The sequence below is a fragment of the Bos grunniens genome, chromosome 7, assembly GCF_055505025.1.
Source record: "Bos grunniens cultivar Pamir isolate PY7600 chromosome 7, Bosgru_T2T1.0, whole genome shotgun sequence".
In the NCBI taxonomy this organism is placed as follows: Eukaryota; Metazoa; Chordata; class Mammalia; order Artiodactyla; family Bovidae; genus Bos; species Bos grunniens.
In genome coordinates, this window is record NC_141171.1 from 58,566,653 (window position 1) to 58,592,738 (window position 26,086).

At 43.9% G+C, this 26,086-nt stretch overlaps 1 protein-coding gene across 2 annotated transcripts in view; it reads right to left on the reverse strand.

The window, feature by feature from the left end:
* The window catches only part of DPYSL3 (dihydropyrimidinase like 3), a 117,329-nt gene that overhangs the window by 45,525 nt on the left and 45,718 nt on the right, over positions 1–26,086 (reverse strand). The window contains exon 1 of one of the 2 annotated variants that reach the window (XM_086412206.1): positions 21,027–21,146. The exons of the other annotated variant lie outside the window; for it this stretch is intronic. Within the exon in view, the coding sequence (XP_086268332.1) occupies positions 21,027–21,065 (39 nt within the window). The 5' untranslated portion in view covers positions 21,066–21,146. Of the gene's footprint in view, positions 1–21,026; positions 21,147–26,086 lie in introns of those variants that run through there. 2 annotated transcript variants of the gene reach the window in all.

The window sequence follows — 26,086 nt, forward strand, 5'->3', positions numbered from 1 at the left end:
CAGGTGAATCTCAAGAACATTCCTCCAGGACATCACTGGTGGTCCAGGGGTTAAGACCCTGCGATTCCAATGCAGGGGACATGGGTTCAACCCCAGGTCAGGGAACCAAGATCCCACATGCCACATGGCATTGCCAAAAAAAAGAAAAAGGAATACCTCCTTTCTCTCATCACCCAAATATACTTATGACTAAGTGTGCACCATGGAAGCTAACAGGGGACATTCCCCTCAGAACATAGCCCACTATATATAATGTGTAACGAACAGCAAGCACTGTTTTTACTTTCTTTAAAGGGCTCGATTTGGCCCTGGAGGGCCAACCATAAGGTGGAGGAAGCAGTGGCCAAGGGCAGGATTAACCAGGGCAAGGTGGCGGCCCCGTCTTCTGAACCAGAACACCAAAGCCAGCTGTGTGCATTACTCCCCCTACAACTCCATGTTCACCATTTGAAGACATGGTTATCAAAGGGCCAGACAAGTGACGTGGCTGCCTGGGTCAGACTGGAGTGGCGGAATGAACTGTGGATGGCATCTTAATCCCAGCCCCCGATAACGCTCTCCCAATCTTGAACAGGGTCCCAAACACGGATAAGCACAAGTGGAAAACCTGGCCAGGAACCAGAGGATGACAAGGGGAGAGATGACCCAGCGATGAACAGAAGGAGCCACAAAGTCATCCTATCCTCAAGCAGGAAGGTCAGCTGGGCTTGTGAAGCGCAAACCTCAGTCCTCACTGTGTATTTCCAAGACACTGGACAGATCCTGGTACAAACTGTACTGTTATTTACTTAATATTATCCTGAAATAAATGTATTTTTAAAGTAAACACTGTCTCACTCCCATAAATTCTAAGCTAGTATCACTTACCAAAAATAGACAGTAAACCCAGGAATGAACACAATAAAAACCTCATGAAATTTTGGCTACATTCTGCCGTCCTCAAAAGGATTCTGAAGGATGGGCCTCAGATCTGCTACCTCTGTTAAAAGGTAGATTACCCAGTGTTGGGGGGGCAGGGAGGGTGTTCAAGACAATTCACCACTACCTGAAGACTTTTTCCTTCACCTGAAAGGAGACAAAATTTCTTTCTATGTGGTTCAACGTTATCGAATGCCCTCTTTCAGAATCATCTAAAATGACGTAATGTAACTGCAGGACCACCCTCCCTGCTCTTGAAACAAGGACCTGTATGGGTCGCCATGCGTTGCTTTGTCAGAAGTAAGAGCAGCGCCTGAAGCAGAGTCACAGGGATGTCCCAGATCCTGGGCAGCAGAGCAGAGGGAGGAGAGTACTGGGGATTAGGCAGGCTCACCGGGTCAAAAGGTTAGGGAGGAGGAGGGAGAGGGCAGGGTGGAGTAAATCTAGAGTGAGGACAAGCATGCCTCATCAGAAAATAGGATGTACCAAATCTGGGCACAAGAAAAAAACGTGGTACATCCTCAGCTGGGCTTAGGGGAGAGGAAAATGGAAAGGCTGCCGTCTGGATGGAAACCAGCCCTAATCGCAGTTCTCAGAGCCATCCAGAAGTGCAGCAGTGACCAAGGGAGTCTGGAAGCCAAAGCTGTGTTGGCATCTCTGCTACTGACTCACTGTGTGATTTTAGGCAAGTGACTCAATGGATCCATCTCTGGGCCTCAGCGTCTCTGGTTGAGTGAAAGGTCCATTTGTTTATTTGTAAAATACAGGTAACTGCCTACCTCCCAGGGCTACTGTGAGAATTAAATATGATGATGTAGTGTTGGGCACTTATAGAAAAGGCTCCATGAGTGGCAGGCATCGCAAATATTTCTACTAATTTCTCTATTGTGCTACCACCTCTATTTTATTGCTCTGATTATGGACATGTCCAATTAAAGGCAAATCTAAATGGCAGTACAAATGTTGGTTGCTACTACTATTAGATATAAAGCACCTGAGAAACACATTGTATTGCTCAGGACAAGTGTAAAGTAGAACAGAGACTGACAAAAAGTCCATAGTTTAAGAGACTTAATTCCTGGCCAACTTTGGTCTGGATTTATATGAGAGTTTTGTGTTTTGTTTGCTATTTGGGTTTTTTTCTGTTTGTTTCATTTGTGCGGCATTGTTTTTTGAGGCCTCAAATCCACGAGCTATGGAGGAAAGCTCCATACTCATAATCAGACTAGGAAATTGGAGTCTAGCTACGTTCAAACAGCAGACTATGTCCCCTTAGCCCAACAGCCTGTGTGAGAGCCAAATGCTTCGTTCATCAGGGAAGAGGGCCTGAAATTTCAACCAGGCCTTGATTCTAGGGATAAGCAGTTTTAATAATTCATTCCTGAAATGTACACTTGTGTGACTACTGGCTGTGAAGATGTTGCATTAGATGTGCAGAAGGGCATTAATTCTGATCAGAGTGAGTGAAGAGTAATTCATAACCAGCATTTACTGAAAAGTTCCAACATGCCAGAAACTCTTACAAGCTTTATGTACATTTTGTTCAATTACTCCTCCATGAAATGAATTATCTGTTCTTCTCCCCACTGAGCTGATGAACACACGGCATCTTGGGGCGGGGGGAGGAAGGCACAGGGTCTGGTGTCACAGAACCAGTCACCGTGAGACCAAATCTATCAATGCAAGACATGCATTTCAGGGAGGAAGCTGTAGAAATGGGTGGCGTCCCTCATACTTCGTATCCTGGAAGCGGGAGATGCAAACAACGACTGGCTTTGGGTTTCACCTTTATCCCATGGGTCCTGGAGAGCTCAGGAAGGAGTTTGAGAAAATGAGTGAAATACAACCCCAGAGTTTGAAAGAAAACCTGACAGAATGAACATGCTCGAGATAAAGGAAGGAACTAGTTAGAAAGTAATAGCAAATGTCAGTGGGGAAAAAAAGGAAGATCTTTATTGCTCAGGATGCCAGGACACAGAAGGAAGACTCAGAGTAGATTATTAAAGAGCATTTAACAAAGGGATTATTTAACAAGGCATGGGCAGGCTTTAGGGAGATTAAATGGATGGGCAGCCCCCAGGGCCCACCAACAACAGGGAGTCACACCATCCCCAGGCCCAACGAGGCCAGAGGAGTGATCACCAGAGTCAAAGTGGGGGCAGGTATACGGAGAGGGCGCTGCCAGGAGATGTGCCCTGCAGCAGGGGCACACCACCACTCCACAGTCACCCAGCAGCATGGAGTCAGGGCGAAATACCCTGACTTCACCGTCCACCCTCCCTCAACACTGAGTGGCACCACGTGAACTAAATCCAACCCCGAGCCCAAGGGCAAAGGACCTACTGATGCAGCCCAGACAGGTCCAGGGCACGGAGCAATACAGAAAATCCTGGAGATGGCAGCTGGAGAGGCAGAAAGAAAACATCGAGTCCAGTCCCTGAACAGCCAGCCATGGGACACGATTTAATAAACTGAACACAGCCACACTGCGGATTATGATGCAGAGACTTTTAAACAGGTTAAATTTAATCCTGAACTGAAGCAATATCGAACATAAGTACATTTCAATGTGTCAAATACGATACTGTTCTTGCAAAAGCAAACAAATATACTACATGTAAATATGTTTATTATGTTTCCATGTGAGCAGCAGAAAGGTCTGGAGGGATGCATATCAAATCATCGACATTAGGAATGGCAAGAGACAGGGAGTCAAAGGGCAGAGGTAGAGAAACTTTTTTTTCTCTTTTTCCTCTATTTATACATTATTTCACTAGTTGCAGAAAACATATGTCATTTTATAACTTTCAAAAGTGATTTAATGCAGAAAATTATACAAAAGAGAACAAGGAGTTTGCTGTGCTTCAGGTGACAGGAAGAGCATGGATTAGAACACATACGATACACTTCAGAGAAAAGCTGGAACCTGCTTAGCAAGGAAGGGTAATAGAAAGTGATGTGACACTATTTACACTATCTAGGAAGCAACCTAAATGCCCAGTGACAGATGAATGGATAAAGAAGATGTGGTGTATATATATACACACACAATGGAACAATATTCAGTTATCAAAAGGAATGAGATAATGCCATTTACAACAACATGGATGGACCCAGAGACTGTCATACTAAGTGAAGTAAAGGCAGAGAAAGACAAATACCATATGGTATCACTCACATGTGGAATCTAAAAAAATGACATAAGCGAACTTATTTACAAAACAGATACAGACTCACAGACAGAGAACAAGCTTATTGTTACCAAAGGAGAAAGGGGTGGGCGAGAGATAAACAGGAGTTTGGGATTAGCAGATACAAATTACTATATATACAATAGATAAACAACAAGGTCTTAATGGAGAACACAGGGAACTATACTCAAATCTTGTAATAAACTATAATGGAAAATAATCTGAAAAATGATATCTATGTATGTGTGTATATATATATGCGGGTGTGTCTGAATCACTTTGCTGACACCTGCAACTAACACAACATTGTAAATTAACTACATTTTGATAGACAGACAGACAGACAAATAGGAAGTGATGTGCCAAAGGCGAATGACATGTCAAGGCAAGCTGGTCAGAAAGAAGCCATTAATAAACATGGAGAATTGAAAGGAGAGTCATGAAGTTGGGGTGCAAGAACATGAAGAATAATTCTGAGGTGCTGTCAGTCACACAGCACATAGGTAGGGAAAAGGACCTGAGATTTAAGAGACTGGTCAGAAGCTGATGGCTGGAATTGCGTTAACTCCACACTAAGATGGCTATACCAACTGAATGGGAATGAAGGATAGTCCAGGCTCCTGAAATGGGAGTCAGGACCTGGATTCTGGCCCCAGCTCTGCGACTCTGAGCAAAGCACTTCGCCTCTTGGGGCTGCTGTCCGCTGAATGGGACCTACTTCCCTCTTTTAGAAGCAGTTCTCTCTCCACTTTGATCATGGGCATCTGGCAGCCGGCTTTAACTGGGTCTTTGGACTGACAGGGAAGCCTAGTGAATCCCCACCCTATTGCTGCTCAGAAACAAAAAACTCTTTCAGTAAAGCTGAAAGCCAGCCAAAATGCAATTCCAAGAGAAGCAATCATGCTTGGGCCTTGGAATGTGTGAGCAGCACCTGCAAACGACAGGCAATTGTTCCCCATCTATTTGTGGAGGCTACGGGGGTTCTCCTCCAAGTCTCACCCTGTACTTCTAAAATTGGCGGGGGCTGCCTGGTGACTGCGGTTGCAAGCACACAACCAATGGCTTCTGCAGCCTCCTAAAACTGGCCAGTGGCGGATGTGTCAAGAATGTACAGCTACCGTGTTGTAGCTCGCACCACGCTGCCATGGAAAGGGCCCTTGGAGAGAGAGTGTGGGAGGGAGGAGCTGTTTCAAAGACCCGAGGTGCTCCCAGTTTGCTCTGTCGTGAAGTCCAGGTGGTGAGTCAGTGCCAGGGCAGCTCAATGAATGATGAAATGAGAAGAGCTTTGGACTCACAGCCCTGGCTGTAAAATGAGGGGAATGATATCTGTCCCAAAGGACTAAGGTCTAGCCCAAATCCCAGTGCATGGTAGGTGCTCAAGAAATGCATGTTTCTTTAAAAGATGAACTCAGATCTCAGGTCAATGTCTCTCAGCTGGATGACTACCCACTTTTGTCTCTATCTTTGAAAAGTAGCCTGACTTTCCACCTCTTTTTAGTTAACATATATGTCTTAACTACCTTCCTATCAGAACCCAAATACACTTCCTAAGAAGTATGGGAAACAAGGGGGATGAGGCATTTTCTCTTTTTTCTGGCTCTTTTCTTGACAAAAGAAGATGACAATGATGATGACTGACTCTCTGGGTCACGCCTTCTGACTGCCTAGGAACCTGCAAACCCACAGCTCTGCTTTCATTTGATCAATAGGTGGTTAAGCACTATTTTTGACTCTGACTATTTTTTAAGCCCCAAACTTCTCTGAGTTCTATTGACAGAGAAAACTGCAGACACTCCTGAAAACAAGGACTTCAAGAGATCAGGAAGACCTTGAATGAAATGAAACTTTGAAATAAATACAATTGAGGCACCACTTGAAAACAACCAGAACTCGAAAATAAAATGAGTAGGCAGTTAATAAGAAAAGGATTCTTCACCTTCAAGGTAGATCCAAGGCTTACCCAAAAGGTACCTCCTGGAATATACTCAAGACTGCTTTCTATTTGGAAATGCCATGCTGACATTATAGGAACTGATTCTCTGTGCCTGGGGGCCCACCGACTTCATCCCTACCTGCAAAGCCATGAGTTACAAGCTTCTTTTCCCAGTGGTCACTAGCTCACATTCTGTGATTCTAACACCAGAGAACAGCCTTCTTTGGAATAGTTCCACACTAATCCATTCTTTTATGACATGTCTCTGCTCAGGAATGTTTCCAAAAATGCTTGGGCTGCTGAGGTTTACAGTTGCAGATATCTTCTGCATAATAGAATAAGATGTACATTGTGACATGTATTAAATTGTGTCTAAAAAATAGCATAAGTTATAACTTCTGCGAGTCTTTACAAGTCATCTCAGAAGCAGCAGGTTTTCATCTATGTGTTAGGACTTGTGTCCATTATCCCAAGTCTTTTCATCTTTCATTGATCACTTCATTCACTTGAGATTAGACCACGAGACAGATAGTTTAGCTGTCTTTTTTTTTTAATTTTTGATTTTTTAATTGAAGTATAATTGATTCAAAATATTGAGTTAGTTTTGGGCATGCAGCATAAGTGATTCACTTGCTACACAGCAGAAAACAATATAACACGCAACTATACACAATAGAAGTTTTTTTTAAAGATGCGCTACATTTATGCAATGGAATATTATTCAACCTTAAAGGAATGGAAATATTGTCATTTGCAGCAACATGGATGGACCTAGAAAATATTATGCTTAGTGAAATAAGTCAGAGAAAGATAAATATTAGATGATATCACTTATAGAACCTAAAAAATAATACAAATGCATCTATATAAAAATAGAAACAGATTCACAGACATAGTTGTCTTCTGATAACCCTATTTTCTGGACACCTGTCCTCCCCAGACTGCTTACTGAGGAAAAGCACATGTGTTTAAGGTAAAGGAACAGTGTGCCTTTCCATTCATTCATTTATTTATCTATTCATTCCTCGTGTAATGTTTGTAAATGCCTCCCATTCACAGTACTAGGGACACATGAGTGACCAAAATTAAATCCCTGACCTTACAACTGTAGCAGTTGAAACAGCAAAGATTAAGTCAGCTACTAAGTAGTGTAATTTCAACAGTGATAAGTGACATTTAGAAAGAAGGTGAGGGGTGGTGGAGGGTTGGAATGGTCTGGGACTGCTTCTGACTAGGTTTTCAAGAAAAGGCACATCTAAGAAGCTGTCTGCAGAACTGAGCTTCACAAATAAAGACTCCTAGAAAAGACTGTTCCCATCTCCAAGGGTGCAGAGAGTGAAGGAGCTCTGAGCTGCACATGTTAGGTGAGAGAGAGAGAGAGAAGGGAAGATGTCTGATGCCAATACTCCAGAGGCAGTGGAGATAGTAGGGGCCAGGCCACGTGGAACCTTGAGCACTGTCGTCGGGGTGCTATTCCAAGTGCAACAGAGTTTGTTTTGGCTACGTTGGGTCTTCCCTGTGTTACGTGGGCTTAGTTGCCCTGAGGCACAGGGGATCTTAATTCCCTGACCAGGAATTGAACCCATGTCCCCTGCACTGGAAGTCAAATTCTTAACCACTGGACCACCAGGGAAGTCTCCAAAACAAATTTTTGACCTGGGGAGTGACTTGATCTGATTTACAAGTTAAAGGATCACTTCACTCATGCATGAAGAAATGACCTGATGGCTAGCAACATGGGGGCACTGAGACCAGTGGAAGGCTCCTGCAGTAAGGTGATGGAAGCTCTAGCAAGGTGGTGGTGGCAGGGATGAAAAAATGTGGCTGGATCAAGAGTCTCTTCGAAAGATAGAGCCCAATAAGTTACACAGCAGGTATATAGCTGGGCTGGGCCTTGTCCCCAGGATCTGTTGTAAGCAAAGCCCAGGCACCTCTCAACTTGCTTGTATATTCTTACTGATAAAGTCCAAGTAAGTTTGAAAGTGTTAGTCACTCAGTCATGTCCAACTTTTTGCGACCCCATGGACTATAGCCCGCCAGGCTCCTCTGGCCATAGGATTCTCCAAGGCAAGAATACGGGAGTGCATTGCCATTCCCTTCTCCAGGGGATCTTCTCCATCAGGGATCGAACCCAGGTCTCCCACATTGCAGACAGATTCTTAACCCATCGGAGTTGCCAGGGGGACATGAAAATAAGTTTAACCTATATGTTTAAGAATGATAGACCACAGTACCTTAAAACAGGGACGACACTGCTGTAATAGAGTTGTCAATGTTCAGTAGTTAAAGCATCTTCTATTTCCCATATCCTAACAAAAGACTTTACCAGCAGCTCAAGTTCATTTGATTTTTTTGGTTGATTACACATTTATCAGGTCTTTTTTCAGCAATAAGACCTGGCGGACCAGTGGTTAAGACTCCACACTTCCACTGCAGGGGATGCAGGTTTGATTCCTGGCTGGGGAGCTAGGACCCTAAGTGCCACACCAAAATAAGTAAGTAAATAATAAAAATAAAATAAAAGTAAAATATGCAGTGGCAAAACTCTGGCATAGACTGTTTCTATGCCCCCTTGTGTTACAGATGTATGTATGGGTCTGCTTTCCTGCCTTAGCAAATATGACCCAGCATGGGTAACTGATTCTCTTCTGATGGGTCAGATTTCTTTAGGGCCTAGGGTCCATCACTGTGAACATGAATTTTTCATTATGTGGAGAATGTGGTTTCATTTTGACATGTGAACACACTGGGAAGAGATACTCAAATATGTTATCTTAAAATTTCCCTGATCTCCATTTTTATCCTAAAATCAACAGCCAAATATTTCCTGATCAATCGATCAAGTGGATTCCAGGTGACTGAAAATTTTCCCTTCCTATCTTTAAGCAACTTCCTAACAATGGTTACTAAATAGCTCAGGTCAACTTCAGTGTAATGGATGAAGGTTTTAAAGTCAGGCAAGGAGATGAATTTGGACGAACCTTCACCACTTAGTCAATAAATACATACATTTAGATAAATTAAATGTCTGAGCCTCAGTTTCCTCATCTATAAGGTGGAGCTATATATAGCTTTAGGCATGTTATAGCATGAAATGAGATGCCATATATAAAATTATGATTGAAAATCAAGTTAGTACAGGCTTTGGCATGGCATTATTTCCTTAAAAAACTAATTACCTGGGTTTCCCCTTCCTGTTCACTAAGAGCTTTACAAATCTGAAATTTTGAATTTTAAATGTCATTGTTCTTAACTTCCCTCCATACTAGTTTGCTGCTGCCACAGCAAAGTGCCACAGACTGGTTGTCTTAAACAACACACGTTTATTTTCTCACAGTTCTGCAGGCTCCAAGTCCAAGGTCAAGGTGTCAGCAGGGTTACTTCCTTCTGAGGCCACCCTCCTCAGCTTGCCCAGTTTCTCCTCCCTGTGTCCTTCTCTGGGTGTCCATGTCCTAATCTGTTCTTGTAAGACACCCATCACACCAGATCAGAGCCCACTCTGATGAATTCATTTCACTTAATTATTCTTTTAAAGACCCTATCTCCAGGCACAGTCACATTTTGAGGTACTAGGGGGTCAGAATTTTAACACATGAATTTCAAGTGGATACAAATCTGCTCATAACACACCCTTCACATTTTACCCCTAAAAAAAAATGTGAGAAAAGAACTGAACCAGAGCAAAGGAAATGAGTCCTTTGCCTCGTGTTTTCAAAAACTATTTCTCTGCATGACCTCTGGCAAGTTATCTTCCCTCTTTGGTCCACATTTTCTTAATCCTTAAAATAAGAGGGTTGGAATAATGCATTTCTTATTTCTCTTCCTGGCCTTAACCAACCAATGCTAAGTTGATTTCTCACAGCAAAGAATCTGAGATAGAGCATGCAATGAAATAACTGGAATGACAACACAACAAAACAAAAACATACCTTCTTTGTGGAATAAATCTAGGATGGATTTTTCTAGAAGCAGAAGAGGATTACATTCAACTGTTCTAAAATGTTTTAGGTTGTTGCAAGCCCTTTCTAAGGCCATAATTTAAACCAACTTGGTTGGATAAACCAGAAACTCCACTCTGAATTTATCAATCTCCCCAAACAAAGTAATCGCATCAAGACATGGGACACAGATTGGCTTGGGGGGGAAAGAGAGTATAATTTCAAATAAAGTTCTCCTTGAAAGAATTAAGTGGGGAAATTTTTTAAAAATAAACACACGTATACACAGAAAATGTAAAATTAAAACCAGCTTCCAAGCTCATAGGTTAAGCCATTAAGGAGAAGGAGGGGAGAGGAGAACAGGCATACTTCCTCTCCAGCTGCGTAGCTTTTGGTCCTGAGACACGGTGTATCTCTACAGATGTCAGCAGCCTCAGCAAGACAGGGAGGTAAGCACGGTGGTGGTGAAGGGACAAACACGTGCTCATGGGGAGAGCAGGAGAAAATAGAGAGGGGCAGTAGTTTTCCCCCTGAAAATGGCAAAACTGCTGGATCAAGTAGAGAGATGAGAAGAATATAAGACTAACCTCAAACATACTGGGACTCAAATCAGAATCTAACACAAGCTGAGCAAATGTGGGCAAGGTACTCAACTTAGCATGGGGCAACTTCTGACTTCCGCTAAAAAGCAGCAACTGAAAACACGGCCACCGTTTCATTTCTTGCTGTTGAATACAAGGTCTCAGAAACAATCGAAAATTCAAACAAAACAGAACTGACTGAAGCACTGGGAACAATATGAAGATATTTGAAATTATGTTATGTAAAAACAGAGTTACCATATGACGCAGCAATCCCATTCTCAGGCATATATTTGGACAAAACTGTAATTCAAGAAGATACACGCAGCCCCAGTGTTCATAGCGGCACTGATCACAGTAACCAAGACACGTGAACAGCCTAAATGTCCACGGACAGATGAATGGGTATAGAAGATGTGGTACATACATACGATGAAATATTACGCAACCATAGGAAGAAAGAAATTATGCCATCTGCAGCAGCATGGATGGATTTAGTGAAGTAAGTCAGGAAGAGAAAGACAAATACCATATGCTTATACGTGGAATCTAAAATATGACACAAACGAACCTATTTACAAACAGTAACAGACTCACAGACACAGAGAACAAACTTGTGGTTGACAAGGCGGAGGGGGAGGAGAAGTGGGGGGAGGGAGAGATTAGGAGTTTGGGATTCGCAGATGCAAACTACTATATATAGGACGGATTAAGAACAAGGTCCTATGGTACAGCGCAGGAAACTGTATTCAGTAGCCAGTGATCAACTATGAAGGAAAAGAATATTAAAAAGAGATATATATACATGCATACTCCTATGTATAACTGAATCACTTTGCCGTACAGCAGAAATTAACACATTATAACACAATTATACTTCAATTTTAAAAAAAGAATAAAATTATGGCATAAAACAATATTTAAAACATGGAAAGATGTCATGTCATAATACACTACAGAATGAAAAGCAGGGCATAAAATAGGATGAATAAGGTGCTGTACTATTTTAATAAACAGTATATACAGTATGAAGAAAACACTTTAAATGGGTATATTCAAACTTTATAATTTCACTTATTTTTATTGTCCTCATTTTTTTTTTTGGTAAATTTTTCTAAAAACATCATGGTTTTTTTGGACACAACTCGGGGGGGGGGGAACCTACTCATTTTGTAAATTTTAGTGCCCTACAGTAAACCAGAGAGTAGAAAAAGCTCTAATTCAGTCTCAAATTGAGACTTGGGTTTTAGTTTCCTCATCTGTAAGGGGAGACTAGACTGAAACATTCTCGTAGGATCTCCTGATTCTCTGAGTTTTACAGAGCCCCATTAAGTCAACACTTCGGTGGAATCTTGCTTAGGATTTATTAAAGAAGCTGGGGTGGGGGGCCGCAGCATACACAGCATGAGAAGGAGGCATTCAAGTCCACCTGATGAAGAGCGCCCTCATGGGTATCCTTTGCTAATTCAATGCACAACAGCCTTGAGTGCTGAGTGTGGCGGGCACCTCCCTGGAAAGCTGGCTGTGTTTAAGCACAACCGTTGGGAGCTCCTCCTAACAAGCCTGGAAGCGAGGCTGCTCCGAGGGGAAGGCGGGGGAGCTTAGGGAACCAGACAGGGCTCTGGCACCCAAACCTATGCAGAGAAGGGGACCAACTGACTGTGCTTCCGATCTTTCATAATCTGCCCCTCAGGAAAGAGGTGTGGAGAAGGACTTAAGCATGCCTTCGGTAACTAACTCCAATTTGGACAGATGTGTCATGACCCCATAGGTACAAGAAGATAAAAGAAGGCAGAATTTAAGGCAGCACTGTAGAATGGGGTTAAGACTGTGGTTCTGAGTCAGTATGAATTTTGGTTCCACCACTGAAAGGCTTCTGTGATCGTAGGCCAATTGCCTGATCTCTCAAAGTTTCCTCCCAATAAAATGGGAAGATCTAGTTGGAAAGCCATCTACCTAACTGAGTGGTTTTGACAATTGCATGAGATAAGAAATAAAAAGGACTTAATACAGAATAAGGTGATGTTAGTTTACTCGCTAAGTTATGTCCAACTCTTGCTGCCCCATGGACATTCCCCAGGCAAGAATACTGGAGTGGGTTGCGGGTTGCCTTTTCATTCTCCAGATCTTCCCAACCCAGGGATCCAACCCGAGGCACCTGCATAAGAGGCAGAGTCTTTACCGCTGAGCCACCAGGGAAGCCGTAATACAGGATAAATAAATGCTAATTCTTATTATTTTCAGATGCTCCTGTGACAAGCATCACATTGCTAAGCAAAAAGATGATCATGGGCAAAATATTCATTCAAAAAAGGAAAAGGTATTATCATACCTGATTAACTATATATGACACATCTTTATACACATGGTACTTCAAATGCAGTATTTTAGATTATATGAATATACTTTAATTCTCCTTTTCTACCTTCCCTTATAGATGCTCCCCTTTAAAGGATCTAATGATTATAATTACACTTAGATCATTGAGACTATCGATTGTATGACTTACAGCCAGAGATAAGCTCAGAAAAATGTGTTTTAACTGTCCCCACCCCTCAAACCAAAAATGAATTTTAGGAATAAGAGCTAATAACAGAAATATAAGGAAGTGAAAAGGGACTTCCCTGGTGGTCCAGTGGTTAAGAATCCACCTTCCAATGCAAGGGTTGCAGATTCAATCCCTGGTTACGGAATTAAGAGCCTACATGCCTCAGGACAACTAAGCTCACAAACCACAACTGGAGAGAAGCCCGTGCAATGCAACAAAAAGATCTCTAATGCTGCAACGAAGACCCCACGTGTCAATGCAGCCAACAGATAAATAAAAGTTAATATTCTACAAAGTTGTCAGTGAAAGAGAAGATGATGTAGAAGCACAAATGCACACATGTTCTGATCATCTGCTCACTTGACATTATTCCTGCAAAGTAAATGTTAAATAAATGTACCCACTCATTCAATAAATGTTTACAGAGGGCTTAAAATGTGCCAGCCAAAGGAAAAGTGATAGAAATTCAGTGACAATGAAACTAAAACCCACCCCTACCCGAAGGAGCATCCACGACATTATTTGGCCTTTGGGCACGAGGCTATTTCCACTGGACGGGAGCCACCTCATTTCAGATATTGGCAGCAGCAAGTGAAAAGAGCTTGCAGAGCATCTATAGACTGGGAGCTGTTCCCTGTTGGTTTGCTTGTTTATCTGACCAGTCTAGTTTTGGGGCAACTGGCGCCTTTGTGCCCTTATCAATGGCAGCCTTATCCAGAAGAGACACCATACATGCCAGCAAATGAATCATGGTATCATCTTAATAATACTCATTGGAATGAATACTAAAGCTCTTCTAAGGAAAGGACCTATCAGTCATCATCATTCCATTGCTCTCTTGCACGCAGTCTATTAACCAAGTTCACTCTCTGAATGAGAACAGGCTAAGGTTTTAAGGAGAAAAAGCAACCAGAGACCCTTCTACCCAACACAGATGTTGGCTGCTCCCACTAAATTTAAGCCAACGACTACCGCCCTCATTCACTTTCTCACTGCTTTCTCTTCCCTTCTGGGGAGGGATCAGGACTCCCCTCTTCCAATTTAGAACACAGCATAGATGGATGGCCATAATCTCAGGAGAAAACAGAAGACAAAATAAAGGCTCACAGGGTCATCTGCACTGGCAGGGACTCAAGGACCATCTAGTTCGATACCCTCATCTGACTGACGCAGAGTCCGAGGGGGATAATAAGGTTTTCCCAGAGTCACAGAGAAATCAGAGGTAAGGGCAGCCCGGACCACAATGTGCCAACACTTCATCAGGGGCTTCCTGCCTTTTCCTGCGCTACCAAACAAAAGGGTTCCTCTGCTCCACCCATCAGAGGAACCCCTCTCCTAAAAAATCAAATCTTATTTTATCTTTGAAAGCTCACTTCCCAGCCCTTCCACAGAAAAAAAGACTAACTTAGCCAAGGGAACTGTGCCCTTGAATTCCAGATGTCCCCTACGTTCCCGGACCATTCCTAAGCAGAGCTCCCCATCTGGCTTAGAGTGCAGGGCGTGTGCTATGTTCCTGGCCCTGCTGAAGGAGAACAGAGAGCCTGGCTCCTTCTATGTCTGGGAAGAGGACAGGGACAGACAGTGAGAAGGAACCTTGGGCCCAGATCTGTACTTACGCAAGATAGATTCCACCCTACACTCACACATGCTCCTGGGGGAAAGCCAGAAGCTAACTCAGACAGCGGGCAGAGCAATGCACGAATCACTTCTAGGGGGACGTGGACTCAGTTGTTCCAACGGTGATATGAGAGGTCTTGGCCTGACCATCCCCACCCCTTCCACTCTGTGAACTTTGGCCCCCGTTAGTGAGCTAACAGGTGTGGCTAGCTGGTGGCAAGGGGGTGGGGACAGTCATCCGTGAATACGGAATTACGGCTTTCCCGCCTGTGAACTAACCCATCCCTGGAGGGATCAATCCCAGAATCTTGCTTTTGTGGCTGTGTCACTTTGGTCAAGTTACTTAATCTCTCAGAGGCTCTATCCAGAACACAGAATGATGGTTAACCATTAGAGCTATAGGAGCTGTTGTGAGTCAAATGAGATAATCCATGTCACTTGTGCTAAGGCTCTCAATAAATGGTAATGATAAATATATAATAGCTCCACTAGGCTTAGTCCAAGCACTAAGTCCCCTATAATCTAGTTAACAGGAGAAATGTTCCCCCAGAGAAGTAGTTTTTGTACTAGACTCCACGTACAGACTAGAGCCAAAGAAGAGGCCAAGTTGAAGGGCTCATCCTATTCTACCAAACTATCTTCTGGTGTATTACATATGTATCATCATCTATTTCACAATGAATATATATGAAATAGACACATATTGAATTTGATGAAAAGGGGATTTCACAGTAGAAGAGTCTGAAAACAGAGGAACCTCTTCCTCTGGGTTGTCCAGGGCCATTCTCATTGGTTTCCCTCTGGCTACAGAAAATGGGAGAACAGTTAAACAGCACTGACTTGAGGAGGGAGTGACCAGGGAAAGGCCAGTCCTTCGATTATCATCTGTCCCTAGAGGAGATGGCATATTTACATTTCCACTTCGTTTATGATTACAAGCAATGATTTAATCAAAGAGAGGCGCATTTACCTCCCAGGGAGACATTCCTACTGTTGTAAGAATTTTGTAATTTTTTTCAAATATATTAAGCAGACAAACAGTTCTAGGAAATATGTCAATGGGTAAAGAAGAGAGAGCCCTTTAGGACATGAAGACTTTTTCAGTTCTATCTCAATTTTACTACTTTTTCCCTAATTAAGGAGAAAGGACAGAGAAAAAGCCATTCAACTGGGAGTTGTGAAGAAATTGCTAGAAAGGGTATCCATAACCTGTGTCTGTGTAGGCTAGAAGCTGATTAGGACTGAAAGCAATATAGTTCATCCTAAATAAGGAAAATGCCCTTTCTTTAGGTTAACAGAGAATCTCCGTATCAAAGTCCAAAGGCAGTCTAATAGCCTCGAGTAGCTTGTCAGAAATGAAAGGTAAGCATAATTCTGAGAAACACCATAACATAACTAAACCAGAAAACACACTTTGCTTAAAACATTGTGCTGATTTTCATTTGTTTTTGAAAACTTTTATTGAAACATTGATTCCTAAAGTAGTCTCTTAATAAGCTAGACCTTTGTCAATCTTCCTTTATTAATTTCCCCATTTCAAAGTAGTTAAGACTTTAAAATAAATGTTTCCCAGCTTGAATACATCTGGGGTTTAGAGACCATTGTCCACAGTCATTCCTTCATCTGAGCCTTTCAAGAGCCCAGTGAGATAAGAAGGGAGGATTTTTATTTGTAAATTGACAGTTTGACTACATAGACTTGAATCCTCTCAGAAAATCTATTTCTCCAGAATTCCCCCAAGTGCCCAGCTGGCTCAGTCATAGCTACTCATAGTCAGAGCTCTCTTTATCCACCTGAGGCATTTCACTAGTGTTTGAGGAAGAAGAATATCCTGGCTCCAAGTCACCACAAACCTGTACAAAAAATAAAGTAACAAATGAACAACCCAGGCAGGGCTTGATTTTCATGATCAGATATTTAAGATGCTTCCCATTTCTAAGTCTTTGATACTTTTCCTGTCTTTTCTCTGGAACTTCCCTTCCAATACACCTTACATGGATCAAGCTGGTTTGGGGGGACATCTCTTCTTTTGGTCTCCCAAACTCTTATCCTGCATCTCCTAATATTTTCTCCCAATCCAAAGTGACACTTCCTGAAGCAAAAGGCAGAAACAGATCCAGGGATGGGGTTTCACTGGCCCCTTCCCTGGGTTGTAGTCTAGCCTAAGGCCCCCAGCTCAAGCACTACAGAGACCTGGGTATTCCTTCAGTTCACACAGCTCCTTCGCTTCCCCTCCCAAATGAAAAATTCCCATGACACTCACAATGACACCCTTCAAATGAGATCACAGGGCCCTGATTATACAACCTAGAGGCCAAACCTTCCAAGTCATGCTCCAGAGTGTGTGCCTTCCAGCAATTCTCAAACGTCACACACATATATCCCAATCTCCAATGCAGCAGAAATGCATTAGCTGCAAGGTTGTATTAACAGAAATTCAGTTAGTATTTGCAAAAAGGCACTTCTCGGCGATTTGTCTCCTAGAGGGAATTCTGGAGCTCTTAATCCACACCTTTCAAAATCCCCACTGCAGGTGCCTCTACGAGGCAGGCAGTTGAGGCTGTGAGGTCAGACAAGACCTGTGTTTGATTTCCGGCATTGCCTCCTATCCTCTGTGTGTGACTCTGGATAACTGACTTCCTCTCTCTAGGTCTCAATCTCCTTAACTGTAAAGTGGGTTTTTGCAGAGACTCCGATAAGAGAATACCTGGAAAGCACTGGAGCTTAAGTGTTAGATCTCCACTCACTCTTGTTGCCAGCTTCAAGCTGCAGCCTCTCTCAGAAGAAAACAGAGTGTAACTAGCAAACTTTCTACCTGCAGAGTCAAGACAGTCAGATACCATCTCTCAAGTTTACATTTATTCAATGTAAAGAATAAGAGAGACCACGTTATAGGATCTAAACCATTGTCCCACTGTCACCTTCTCAGAATGATGGTCGGGGTGGAGCCACCAAGACCAGTGTGGCGGTGAGGCACTTTGATTTCAGTCAGGTGTGGAGGTTTGAGTCCTGCCCAGAATACTTGGTATATCTCTGACCCTGGGCAGAGGAAAAAAATCTATAAAACAGAGATAACAATAGTACCTCTCAGACAGTGTTGATTTGAGGGATTAAATGAAACAATGCATGTAAGGTACAATATCTGAAACCAAAGAAACACTCAGTAGGTATGAGCTGTTCTTGGTAGGAGCAATTTTTAATTCATGTATTGATTTAACCAGTTCTCATTAGGCATCTGTATGCCAGGAACTGTGTAAGACAGAGACAGAGGTGGATGACAATACCAGGTCCCTGCTCTGACTGGCGGGACCACCCAAACTGCTGTCTCTGACATTTAGAAGCAAGGGCTAGTGTTGGGATAAGCACATGCAGGTCACGCAGGAGGATGACCTGAGAAGAACAATGAGATCTGGGGCTGGAGCTACTCCCAGGGAAAGCCCCAGCCAATTATACCCGCGACAGAGAAATAACCCCTTCCAGGAAACCGATAAACACAGGGTAGTAGCAATGCTTTCCTCTCAGGAGGGCAGCAAGAAGGAAAGGAAAAACAGAAAACAAGCAAACAAACAGAACCTTCCTGTGTCCCCCAAATTGTGGCAGAGGGTGGTGCCTGTCGAAGCAGAGGTGCTTGGCAAGAAAGACTGCCCCCATCGGTCTCAGATTACAGGGACATTTTAGCTACTGGGTGGGGCAGTCTGCACAGAAAGGAATATAGAGGATAGGAAATTAAGTCAAATTCCACAATCTTACCATTTAAAATTTGGACTAGACTTGACAGCAGGGGATATATGTTATATTTAGATCTTTAATCATATTTTCTGTGAATATATAGACCTATGTCCATATTTTTATGTTTTTACCTATATCTAGTTAGCCTCTGGTAATATGTACATAACCATACTCTTCTTTGGACATGCAAGAGTACAAGAATTACGCTTTCTTCTAAAATAGAATCCATGTTCTAAGAAATACAAACACAAAGCATGAGAAAAATTGACAAATGCATTATTTCCCCCAAAGATCAAAAGCCCCTTCCAGTCTTGCCCTTTTGCCTCTCCCCACCCCACAACCCTCTCAACAATGAATGCAAGGCAGGCTGGCTTGAAGAAATTGCCGTTCAGTTGCCGTAGGCACAGCCCGGGTTTGGTAGTGGAGGCTGCTATGCAGCGCCACGCCCCACGAGCAGAGAAAGGATGGAAGCCACACTGAAAATGAAGGATGCGCCCCAGGGAAGAGCATCCAAGCGGGAACAAAAGGGAGCCCCTGCAAACCGGGCCCTGGGATTGGGGCACCAACACAATTACAGGGGCTTGTAAGGCTATTACCCTATGGGCTAAACGTCGGTATCTTTCCTTAAAGGTGGCTTAAGTGATACCTAGAAGAATGGGTGTGGCCCTCAATACCAGGGCACAGGCTGAATCTAAGAAGAACCACTGCCGTCAGACTGGGAAGAAAAAAATAATCTGTTCTCTGCTTATCCCAAACAGAAATGGCAAGTGCATACTGGATATACAGCAAGTGGCAGATTTACAGCATAGCTGTCACATGTCATAGCATGAGAGCGGTGGTTCATCTCTCCAGAGTTAGAGAAATAAGTAGAAAAATTGTGCTTTTGTCCCAATCAGCTTAAAAAAAGTATCACCACAGTTTTTTGCAAAGCCAATTGGCACCGAGAAAATACTGTGAATTGTAAAAGACTCACTATGTTTTTATAATAATGTGAAGTCAACGCTATCAGGTAGTGGTCAAGGAGGATGGGCTTAAGCCCAGTGCCTCTACCTGGCGAGAGAATCCCTACCCATCCCAACTCTGTCCCCCTGGAGAGTGTTCCTCCCCTGGGACCAGGTGGGCAGCAGGTAGGGGTGTGGCGCATGTGTGTCCAGTGAAGCTCAGATGCTTGAAAAGCTAGGATACTGCAAGAGAAATAAACCACCTGACAATAAAGTGCACTAAAAGCAAGAAGAGCTTCCTCCTGCCTGCAGAGGGGAAGGTCCTGGACGGCAATCAGGTTGTTCCAAGCCTAACGGGAACAAGTGCAAACAGACTCGTGCCCACAGCAAAACCGAGTGGATGGGGCAAATGAACTACAGAAGCCGGTACATCACTGCCCTAGGGCAGCTGCAGAGCCTCCCAGGGGCCAGCTCATCACTTCCTTTGTTTGTCTTGCAAAGATGGAGTAGCCACACGTTCCCTTACTGCACACTACACACACACACACACACACACACCTCACTCGCTACAGACAAAGCACAACCGCACTGCTTCGTGCTCAACTAACAAATGTCAGTGGGTTTTCTGTTGCTTTTGTCTTGCCCTTTTTAAAAACTGTCCATTCCAGCCTGTCGTGTGTCCTTTCCAGGGGGGGGCGTCATTTCAGCGCATTCTGGAGAAATCCCAGACCCGGGCGCGGTATTTTTGCTCCGAGAGCTGCTTGCTGGACGCCAACGAAAATGAGGCTTCTCTACCTGGTTATGGCACATCCCCGCTCCACCCCGCCCTAGGGGCTTGCCCAGCGCGTCTGACACCCGCTGGCCGCAAGGGCTCGGCTCTGCACACAATGGCAGTTGGACGCGGCATGCACACAGCACGCGCCTGCCACCGCAAACTAAAATGTGCTCTAAAAACTCAGCCTTTTCTTGGGGTAAAGGGGAGTAATTACAGGAAAAAATGCAAATGCACCAAGAGCCAAAAAAAAAAAAAGTTGGTTATTCTCACTACAGCCACGTTAGCTGTCCAGTCCCCAAGTATGACGCACCGAGATACGCACTGGGGTTAATACAAGCAAGCAGTGGCCAAGGTGAGGACGGATGGTCAGGCACCCCATCAGAGCCACGGGGCTGGAGCTCAGAGATGGGAGCGGTCGGGCTAACCAAGACCTCTGGGTAAAGGTGTCATTTCTCCATGCTCCACCCCGCCAAGAAAGAACCTTCTACCAAAAAAATCACGTCTCGCCTGGGGCAGCTCACACGGACGACCCAGGTGGCACGGGGGTCGACGGAGGGCCTGTTATTTGGGAACTACCGAGCGGTGGGAAAGGAAGATAAATAACCCAAAGTTCTCCACGCCACTGTCACTGTTTGGGTTTCCTCTTTGTTTGGTTTTCCCCAAACCCCAGGGTCGCTCCGTCTGGGTGGCGCCCTGCCGCGCCGGCTGGACTGACCGCCGCTCTCCACCCCCTCGGACCCCTGGTCGCGGTCCCTCCCTGGGGACTGGCCGGGGGAAGCCGGCAGGATCCAAGCCCCTGCAGAGCAGCCGAGAACGAGCGAGCGAGCGAGCGAGCCGGAGTGGTGTCCGACTCACCGTGATGCGCGGGATGTTCTTCTTGCCTTGGTAGGACATGGTGGCGGCGGCGGTGGCTGCAGCAGCTGCCTGCCTCCCTCCTCCTTCTGCTCCTGCTCGCCCGCGTCTTCCTCAGCGCACAGCGCCCCGAGATCAGGTGGAGCGAATGGTGCGCTGGCCGCGGCCGCCGCCTCCTCTCGCCTCCGCCCCCCTCCCCGGCTCCCGTGGCGGCTGCCAGAGACAATAGTAAATCTCTCTGGTCCCCCTTTCACCCCCGACCTCCCCCCCGCTCCACATACACACACACACACACACACACACACCCTCCTCACTCGCGTTCACGCCCTGGCTTTTTTTTTTTTCTTTTGCGGTACCAGCTGGAACCCCGTAAGACAAGAATGGCTGATCCGCGACTCCTCCCTCTACTCTCTTATCCCTATTGATTTTCCTCTTTGCATCTGCCTCACCCACTTTTTCTTTTTCTTTTTCTTCCTTTTTGGTGACTTGCGAGTGCAGCAGTCAGCCTGCTCCACCGCCACCAGGGGGCGCGAGGGACTGTTCGGGGCGGGGATACTGCAGTCCCCAGCGTCGGCAGAGAAGCACCAGCGTCGCCCTCTCGTCCCCGCGAACCAAGCCCACGCCTCCGACCTGACTCTGTTCCGATTTCCCACCTTCCCGACCCTCGTTTCAGAAAGAAGACGGCTCCGGGCTTCTCTTCGGGCACCCGCCCTCCTCCGCCACCCTGCGGGCTGAATGCCGCAGCCGCCGCCTTTGTTAACGCGGAGGCCGGGCGCCGCCTCTGCTGGTCACCGAGTGTATAAACAGCCGGCGCGATCCCCTTAGAAAGCCGAGAACCGCGCCGACTTTGTGCAGCCTGGCCAGCCGCTGCTATCCCGAGACCATGAAAATGGGAATCAAAAAATGCGAAGTAACCCTCACTCTCGGAAGGTTGCGAGGGGGCCCCGTGTCGGCTACCAAAAGCTGTTCTCTGTATTGTAAACATAATTCTCGAAATACTGTGCTTTAAAGGAATTCCACTGTCTGGCTCTCAGAATCGATGAAACAGCAGTAACGCTGCTCCGTGAGCAAGGAGCAGAAAACACCTGTAGTGAGAAGGCAAAAGCCCTGGCGCGTTACTGCGCAGCCGTGGTTTTTGTGAGCGGTCCGATGTGTGCTGGTCACAATCCCGAGTTTACTTTAGGCAGGGCTGAGAGACAAAGGTAAGTGTGCTATTAGGAGCAAAAGATACGATCTTTCGGTGCTGGAATATATTCTTATTTTGCTATGTGCTTCAATTAAAAGGCCAAGGAAGGCATGTTTGGAGGAAATAGGCAGGGGGGCTGAGGGATGGCCTGATGGGGGAGCTTTCTAAACTCTCCTGGAAAAAAAAAAGACACACCCAAATACACTATTTGAATAACAACAACAACAATGGCTTGCTGTGCAAAAATCATAAAGCCCCCCTTTTCAAGTCTCTTATGATCACTTCACCCCCTTATGAATCCTAACCCTCCCCCCCTCCACAGAAATTCCGCAGATTATCATTGAGCATGACTAGGTCTGTGTTAGGGAACTTGAATTCACATTTCTATAAGGCAGGCCACCAACCACACTTTGTGACATCTTTTCATTAAGTTAAAGGCTTCCTTTGCAATAAAGAAGCTACATAAAGCATCGGCAGAATGAGGGTACAGAATGCTCCGATTTAGGCTTTCCCTAAACCTAAAATGAACCAGCCTGGTCACATAATTAAAGGGCAGGCCAAACCCCCCTGAAACTCACTCGAGTGAGTTAATCCAAGTGGCTGGTTATTCATGGGTAACTAGACTGAATGCAGTCTTCACAGGAAAAGTCCACAGCATTCTCCACTTTATTTCTGTGATCCTTTGGCTTGCAGCATGAATGCCAAGAAAAGGTCACCTCTCTGTACTCTTTGCAAAGCACGGGGAAAAAAAAAGAAAAAAAGACTAAAGCCAAAGACACGCCCTAAACATTTTGCTTTGTTCTGAAAGCATAAGTGCTGAGACCACTAGCCAAGAGTTGTGAAATTACAAAGCATTCTGGGGATTGGCATGCAAATGAGCAGGATTATATTTAGAACAGAGTAAAAAGAGAATTAACTGCATACTATGCAAACCCTGCAAAGGTCTGAATCTTTCCCATTGATTTTACTGCCCTAAACTTGTTTAAAGGGATCTTGCAAGTTCTTCTTAGGAAACGCAAAAAAAAAAAAAAAAAAAAATTATATATATATATATATATATATATATATATATGTAGGGGACATTTACAATCCTAAAGAAATGCCACTGCCTTCTTCTTTTTTTTAAATTTAGTGGGTTTGTCAGGTTTTTTTTTTCCTTTCTTGCATGCTAATTATCTCCTGTTACCATCATTAGAATCCAGAACACTCTCTGATAAATATATTTATTTATACCATATTTTTGATCACTTGATGATTTTGGGTGTGTCTGTTTTTTCAAATTACAAGGCTTGGTTAATCTCTTTGAGGTCAGGTTTGCCTGCAAGAAGCCATGCAGAAAAGGACTTGAGATGTTTCTCTGGATCAGACTGCTGTGAAAAGCCATGCACAAGAATGCATAATAACCAGCTAATCAGTTCAAGCTGTTGCCATGAGCAGAAATGTACAACAAACCCTATTTTTTCCCCTCTTTCATCCCCTTCAATCATCTTTCTCTTTTTTAAATCAAAATCAAGTGTCTGAGATGAGTTTGAAAGGAAAAGCCGTTGCTGGCTGTGCCCTTCTTATTCAAGGAGTAAGAAGAAAGGCAGCGATCAACACAAGATGCCTCTGTGTCTGGCCAAGAGAGTGAGGGGTGGAACCAGCATGGATTTTTGCTCTTTTCCACAGTAGAATGACTCTGAATGGTTTTCCTTGGATACACAGCAGTATTTGGCTTTAGATATCTCAGGAAACTATTAGAGAATGAGAGGGAGATGCAGAGCGACTTAATTTATGGTCCCAAAGAAACTTAACTTTGGCCACCAAACTTACCACATCCATAGATTTCCACACCTCAGTCAAGGCTACTTTATTCTTATTGCTCGGGCCAAAGCCTGATTGGCATTGTCCAAACCTTGACTTCTCTTCCTCAGTACAATTCAATTTGCAGTTCACGTCCAACTTTAAGGTTGGAAATAGTCTTGGGTTTATTACATATGTACACACTATGATTTCTTCTCTAAATCTACAAAGCTTCCCTCTGTGTTTAGGCTCCACCAGCTACCACCTGAGCTACCGCAGGATCCTTCTAACTGGGCTCTCTTCTTCATGGTTATGCATTCGTTCATTCTCACAATATTCAGCATTTATCCTGTGTATACTACTTATTTTCCTAGGATCTAGTGCTACAGATATGAATAATAATACTGATGATGATAAGTATTCCCTGGTGGCCCAATGGTTAAGAGTCTGCCTTGCAATGCAGGAGCCACCAGTTCAATCCCTGGTCCGGAAACTAAGGTCCCACGTGCTTGGAGCACTAAGCCCATGCACAACTGCTGAGCCTGTGTTCTCTGGAGCCCACACCACAACCTGAGAGTCTGTGTACCACAATTAAGACCTGATGTAGCCAAATAAACATTTTTTTAAAAAGATAATAATAATATCCTGGATCTCAGGGAGTTTATTTTATACCCTTATTCAACAGAATACCATGTGCCACCTGTTAGTCCCTTTCTATGCTTTATTTATCTTCACAGCACTTTTGATCACATGATATGTTAATTATTATCTTCCCTCTTGTCACTAGAATGTAAACTCCCTGAGGGCAAGGAATGTGTGTGTTTCATTTACCGCTGGGTCCTGAGTGTATGAAATAGGGCCATGCCCACAGAAATTGCTCAATAATTCTTAGGTAAGTGAATGTAAAAATGTTTCAAATTGTGTCTGAAGAAAGAGTAAATAGATAAAAGAAGAACGTTCTTGTTCTTAAAGTTCTTAGAGTGTCCTGTTATTAAAATGTCCTTAAAGGGCATTTAAGAAGATCTATTTTTGTTCCTCTAAGCCTTCTTAGGGTTTCCTGATTCTAGATTTCAGAGCAACTGAATTCAAGACGGTGAGGAATCATTTTGCTAAATCCAAGGCAATACATGGGCCAAGGAATGACTATAAAATAGATTTGGTACCTGAACAGTGATTAGAGAGCTGTGACTTTGAAATGAGTTGCCATTCAAAGCATAAGACAAGATCAAAAGCCTTATGTTAATTTAAAGAATTTCTTTGTAAAAAATTGATACTGAATTCATAAGAAAACTATGGACTAGAACCCAGGAAGTTATACTGCTTAAAGATCTGGACTTGGAAATAGAGGAACCTCAGTCCATGTTCCAAGTCATCCAGTTCCTATTTCTGTGATCTTCAGCAAATTATTTCAACCTTCTGAGTCTTGGTTACCTCATCTCTAAATGAGCATCTTATGACCTACCACATAGTATTTTTGTGATGATTTATTAATTCATTCAACTAATATTTATTGAGTACCTATTATGGGTCTCCAGGCACTAGGGATACAAATATTTGAATAAAATAGAAAAAATGCCCCAGTGAAGCTTCCATCCTAGGGAAGGGATAAATCAAGAATATAAAATTATACAGTGTTTTTCAAAAAAGCATAGTGTTTAAAATGGTAGCAAGTACACTGGGAAAATAAGATAGGGATGGGGAAGTGAAAGTCATTCCATTGTCTTGAGGATAGGCTGGAATTTTCCACATCAGAAGGTCAGGTGAGATGGTGGTCTGGTCTCTTAGAACAAATGGTAACAGTGGAAGCAGTGACAAATGGTCAGGTATTAGATATAGTTCAAGGTAAAGCCAATGACATTTGCTGCTGGATTTGACTGGGTATGAGGAAAAGAGGAATCAAAGATTATACTAAATGTATTGGCTGGGCTACTGGAAAGATGAGGGGGATTGTAGGAGAAATGGGGTTGGGAAGGAGAGTCAGGAATATGCATGTGACATTCCTATTCAACACCTAAGTGAGATGGGGAGCAGGCAGGCTGATATTCGAAATCAGAAATCGAAGGGAAGAGATACAAATTTGGGAGCGGTTAACCTC